Source organism: Muntiacus reevesi, chromosome 9 (assembly GCF_963930625.1).
Source record: "Muntiacus reevesi chromosome 9, mMunRee1.1, whole genome shotgun sequence".
NCBI classification, from domain to species: Eukaryota; Metazoa; Chordata; class Mammalia; order Artiodactyla; family Cervidae; genus Muntiacus; species Muntiacus reevesi.
In genome coordinates this window covers 52,569,798-52,575,757 of record NC_089257.1, presented here as the reverse complement: position 1 = coordinate 52,575,757, position 5,960 = coordinate 52,569,798, and the positions used below count along the sequence as shown (strand labels likewise).

At 51.5% G+C, this 5,960-nt stretch overlaps 1 protein-coding gene across 1 annotated transcript; it reads right to left on the bottom strand.

The window, feature by feature from the left end:
• Nucleotides 1-532: 532 nt before the first annotated feature.
• Nucleotides 533-5,570, bottom strand: RASSF10 (Ras association domain family member 10). Its single transcript, XM_065944338.1, has one exon. The coding sequence runs from the start codon at nt 5,354-5,356 to the stop codon at nt 3,827-3,829; it is 1,530 nt and encodes a 509-aa protein (XP_065800410.1). The 5' UTR covers nt 5,357-5,570; the 3' UTR covers nt 533-3,826.
• Between the last annotated feature and the right edge of the window lie 390 nt (nt 5,571-5,960).

The following is a 5,960-nucleotide window of genomic DNA, read 5'->3' as shown; positions in this document are numbered from 1 at the left end:
TTCTATTCATTAATACCCTTAAGTTGCTCTTATAGAGTTTTTGGCCCTCCTGTTCAGATGGGCCCCCTAAGAGACAAGATTGTTACTAATAAGCAAGAATTCAGGGAAATTAAGGAAGTGGGAAGAATAGAAAGCACCATGTCCTCTTAACACTTCTGGTCAGATGACCTGCCCTTCAGGCTGTATGGATATTTTAAGTCAGTGGTTGCCAGTCCTGGGTTTCAGGGGCGGCAATGAATCAACTAATTAATTTTGGTTAAAATACTTTCTTAACAAAATATAATACCTAATGAGAGTCAAGGTGTGGTGAAATATGTACTGTTATGCAAGGCAGATTGTAATTAGACCAAATCTTTTGAAAGGCAATTTGGCAATTAAGTGTCAAACCTTTAAGTGTTTGTACTCTTTGACCTGAGAATTCTCTTTTTGCGAACTTATCTTATTGGTGGAGAGCAGTATCTAATTAGGAAAACAAATATGTACACAAAGAAGCTTATCACAGTGTTGTTTTATAATAGAAAAAAAATTGGGGAACAACTTAATAACATGAGAACAATTATATGCAGTGGGGTGCATCCAATGCATGGGTGGAGCTGTATACAAGAGTCTGTCAAAATCTGAGCCTAAAAGCATTCAGACAATCTCATTAAAATTACATAGATATATATTTTTAAAAAGAGGCAAAATATGAACTCGTCACAATTCAAAATGGTCTGGAAGGAAATATACCAAATTTTGATAATGATAACTTTAGGTGATGTGATTTTGAGTGACTTCCTTCTTATTTACATTATTTTTAGGACCACCATAAAGACTACAGAATGTAACTTTTCTCATTAGCAAATCATCATCGCCATTATTGTGTTTTATGAGAAAGTAAAGAGACAGAGATGCCAGATAAAATCTTTCTGGTTTGGGAGATGGCTGAGAATGGGATCACTAAGATCAAAGATACAATAAATTCTATCAACTTCTATCAATTTCAGAAAAAGATGGCGTTGGTTGGTAAGGAGTCGGCTCCATTTCATCCTCTCCTCCACAAGCTTGCTGACTCCTCCCCAGGAATTCTGCTAGACTTGGAGCACAGGAGAGGAGGTGGTTTTCCCAGTACACTTAAATCCTGGTGCTGATGCATTCACTGTTATGCATTCATTCTCATTTCTTAGTGGCATGGTGATTGTTTTAAAAGAGAATGAAATTTTAAGACTATCTAGCATTTGCTAGGCACTTTCTAAGCACGCTGAACTGTTTCCGTACTTTTTATCCCCATATTTCACCTTCCTCAGGCTTGCAAGAGTTCTCAGTAAAAGGAACCATTGTTTCCTTTTCCACCCTGTTCTCCTTTCTCCTACCCACACAGAAAGTGCCTTTGGGGGATATAATAATTGATTTGGATGAAAGAAAAAAATGGACAGACTGGGTCACCCTTTGTTATGAACAAAACTTCCTTCACTGCCTGAAGAGGTAGCTGGAGAAGCATCTTCGGGTGGCCAGCATGGGAAGGTTCTAGAAAGAGGACACCAGAAAACCCTGCAGGCCTTCTCCCTGTGATGTGGCTTATTTGCTTTATGGGCTTCAGGCATATTTGCTGACATCAGCAGCCCGTCAAAGTTTAAAATAATAATAGTGAAAAGGAAAACAGCCCCTTTCTGCCAGGCAGTCCTGTTCTGCCAACTTCTGTGTTCTCTTTTGAGTTAATAAACGTCCAAGAACCACCTCCCTCTGCCACCCTGGGGGCGGGGAAAAAAGCACAATAATTTTAAAACCACCAGGTCAGGCTATTGCCAGCATAAACCATTCAGACAAGTAGCGTTTGTCACACTCTAATGAGGATTTTACCTCTGCCTCCAAAAGAAAGCTATCATTAGGCTTTGTGTTTATGGGATCAGATGATTGTCTAGGGACAGTGGGTTTCTTTTGGTCCCTTCCTCATTTTAATCATGCTCAAGACCAAATCCATAGGTGTTTTCTGCATCAGACAAAATGAAAAAACCGTAATTATGCCAGCTAATGTCTTTGGAAAACATCAATTAAGAAAACGGCCTTTTAATTCCCATTTTGCTTGAAAATCTGAAAATATCTACACATGTTGTAATATCATGGTGGTGGTGGAGGGTGGGGGGAAGCCTGTCTCTTAAAAAGGAGACAGCTCAAATGGCTTGAGGAGGTCAGGTGAGCAGGTCGCTTTTGGCAACAAGTAGAGAATTTCTCCAAGGAAAGAAAGTTCTCTACAAAGCAAGACCTCTTAAGTTATCTTCCCATGTAGTATTGAAACTGGAGCCAGCCCCTACACAGTGAGGCTGATACCAGGCTGGCACCGCACACACACCCCATTGTTAATACCTCCTCAGGAGAGATTAGATCCTGCATTCCTCAGAAGTTCTGAGCTCCGGAGGGAACACCACCAGCAGGCTCCTTCCACCCAGGCAACAACTAGCTACAGCTGATAAGTTTTCATTGAAATAACTGGAACAATTACACTGAGACCCCACAGGGCTCTGTCACTAGCTATTAAGAGAGAAGCATTGCACTTGCATGCTGTGGTGTCTGCAAAGGTGTGAGCCAGACAAGAGTAATTCAAGTCTTTAGCTCCATTTTACATGCTTTTATCTATGGCTACGTGCCGTTGTGAACCAAATTCTTCACCCAAGATGTACTACTGGATTGTTTTACCTTCTGTTTTCTTTCCAGGTCTTATCTAGTAAACTTGATATTTACACTATCTCGATTTAGGTTTGGACAAGTAACTAATTAATCTCTGACCAAAGATAGACTTGGGTTTGTTTGGTAAAATCTGTTGAGGTCATGGCTGGTTTTAATCATGCAGCTTAGTTAAAATGTTGAACACTAACAAAGATCTTTGCTTTCAAGGCTTACCTTTCAATCAGAGTGCTCATTAAATAGCAAGTGTAGTTGTACTTGAATTCTGCAACTTCCCTTTTATTTTTTCTGGAATAACAGTGTCTGCAGGATTAAGTGGCAATAAGAATAAAAGGAAAACACACATCACCTTTGCAGGAGCAAATCATAAAGGGCCTAGATTAAATTTTAACCAGGGGTTATGTCCACCCTGATTCTATATCTCAAAGGGTTAGGTTTGGCTTTGAGAATAATAAAAGGTGAGTTTGAAAAAAAAGGACTCTATTTTAACATATGCTGTATTTGCTAGGAGGAGACAGAGTTAGTCTTTGAAAAAAAAAAAAAAAAAGACAAAGAGTTTAGCAGATGGGTAATTCCCAAATATGCAAAAATGTAAACAGCCAGGATGTGGGTGCCTATGGGTTTTTATCAAAGATGTAAGGCTGAGGCCAACACCAGTGCGTCCTCTTTGGCTAGTTTTAACATGTTCACAGTCACAATTAACATTCAAGGAATTTCCTTTTCACCCAAGTGTTTCTTTAAAAAGTACTTTATACCACAAACTAAAGTTCTAGCTGCCATCAGTCCTTCCCATACAAAAAAAAAAATTGATGAAATCGCCATAATACCTTTTTTTGAAAATGGGCTCGGACCACGTCAATTTCCTGGGGCGTTTGTTTTCCAATATAAGGGGGTTCTCACCTCCTCCCTCCTTCCTTCCCCTGAGAGAGCTTGTAATGGAGACCCAGCTTCCTCGTCCAGCAATACCCTCCACTTTCACTCCGCCGCCTGAGCAGCGCCGCTGCAGGGCCGGCGTCCCCCATCCTCCCCCTGCCCAGTCAGAGGGCTGCTGGCCGGCAAAAGCTCCGGGCCCACTCCCCACCGGGTTTCAAGTCCCTGAGCCGGCCACGCCGGAGTTCTTCAAGGAAGGGAGCGGCGGCCGTCTCCCCCTCCCACCCTGCTCCTCCTACACAAGGGATTCGCACACGGGCACCGAGTCTGAATCCTGGCTGTGCATGGAGCTCAGCCCGGTGTCCGAGTCCTCGTCGTTCCCAGGACAGCTCTTGGCCAGTCCGCGGGCCTGGTCCACCCACACCTCGGCGCAGGCCTGCGGCCCGGGGTCCCGCGAGGGCCCACTGGACGCCGGAGTCCCATCGGGCGCTACCGTCAGCTCCAACGTGTGCAAAGTCTGGAGAAGGCCCTGTAGCTCGCGCTCCTTGCTGTCCCACTGCTGCTGGCTGTAATCCAAGTCCGACTTGACGGCCTCCAGGTCCGTGTTGAGCCGGAGCCCGATGTAGAGGCTGGTGCTGAGCTGCGTCCGGACCCGTTCGCGCTCCAGCAGCAGCTCACCGTCGAGGCCTCCCTCGGCCTCCGGAGGCTCTTCCCGCGCAGCGAGCTCCTCCTGGCGCCGCCGCATCCACCTCTGGTTCAGCTCCTCCTGGATTTCGGCCGAGAGGCGCTCGAGCAACTCCTCCTGCTGGGCCCGCTGCTCCTGCAACTGCAGCAGGTCGTCGCAGCGCCGGGCCAGCTCCTCCAGCGCGACCGCCTTCGCCTCGCCGTCCAGGGGCGGCGTCGTTGTCGTCGCTGCCGCCGGCTCGGGCTCCGGCTCCGGCTCCTCTCCCGGGCCGGTACCGTCGAGTTCGATCCCGGCACCCACCAAGTAGGTGTCCTGCACGTAGTTCGCTCCATGTCGCCGCATGCGGTCCAGATGCACCTTGGCCTCGTAGCGGTCGATCTCGCGGTCCAGCTCCCGAAGCCGCTGCACCTGCTGACGGATGGTGTGGTCCTGGGAGAGCACCAGGTGCACTAGCGTCTCCATACGCTCCACCGAGGCGCTCTCGGTGGCCCGCGGCGACGACGACGAGCAGGACGAGGCGGCGGACGACGAAGTGGATGAACAGGGCGACGACGGCTGCTGCTGGCGCCGCCGGTTGAGCTTGGCCAGCTTGCGGAAGGCCTTGCGCACCACTCGTCGCTGCTTCTCCTGGGTCATGGCTAGGCTGGGCCGCGCTGGGGCCCCCCGCGCGGAGCAGGGGCGCTCGCGACTCAGCACGACGCGCGCCTCGGCACTGCGGGGACCTGCGTTGGGCAGCGACGCCTCGCTGCGCACCAGCACGAAGCGTACGTTCTCTTGCTCCTCGCCCCAGGCGGCCCAGAGGCGCAAGATGCGCGTCTTGTTGGGCAAGATGCGCTCAAAGCCCCGCCACTTCTCCACAATGCAATAGCACTGCGGGGGCCCGCACAGCATGCCCTGGGGCAGCGCCTCCTCGTCGTCGTCCTCGTCGTCCTCGTCCAGGGGTTCCGGCAGCTCCCCTGGGCCCGGCGGGTCGCCGGCCGCCCCCCGCCGCCGGCTCCTCCGCTGGCGCCGTCGCCGCCGGCAGCCATCCTCCAAGAGCACCCGCACTACGTCCGAACAAGTGGTGCGGCGGGAGAGGCCGGACACCAGTTTCTCCTCCTGGCAGATCCACACGGATATCTTCTTCTCCGAAGGATCCATAGCGCAACCGGGACGCAGGTGGCGCGGGGGAAGCCGAGTCCCACTGGGGCGGCAGGGGTAGCAGGCAGCCCAGCAGCTCCGGAGGAAGGATTGGAGCTCGGGACCCTCGCTCTCTTCAGCACCGGCCCTTCTCCCCGCTCCGCACGGAAGGCAAGCTGAGGCGGTGCTCCGCCGGGACGGTGCGCTCCAAGAGCCGCGCGCCCGGGCTCGGGCTCCCGCGGCTCCGCCTCTGCCCAAGGTTCCCGGGGCCTCTGGGTTTTGCTCCTCCCCACGTGGCTCCTCCCCCTCCCGCCCCCAGCGCCCGGAGCTGCTGCCCGAACGCTGGAGGCGCGGAGCCCAGGCCCGTCCCTCTCCCGCGCTGCGGGTTTGGGGACTCTGCAGTGCGTCTGTGTAAGAGGGGGACTCCGGGACCCCTCCTCCGCAGGGCCTGGAGCCTGTGCCTAGGCGTGGATTAGCTCTGCGTCTCTCTGGGTCCACTGGCTCCTCTCCTTGGGTCTGGAGCTAGCTGGACTGACTTTCGCATCTTTCTCGGCGCCCCAGGGGCGTTTCCTGGACTTTCGGAGCAGCGCCGTCTGACAAGTGCCCGGGCGCAGAGAAGCCGAGA

What these genes read in the sequence shown, in the direction of transcription:
- RASSF10 (XM_065944338.1), bottom strand. Translation starts at nt 5,356, where the DNA reads ATGGATCCTTCGGAGAAGAAGATATCCGTGTGGATCTGCCAGGAGGAG.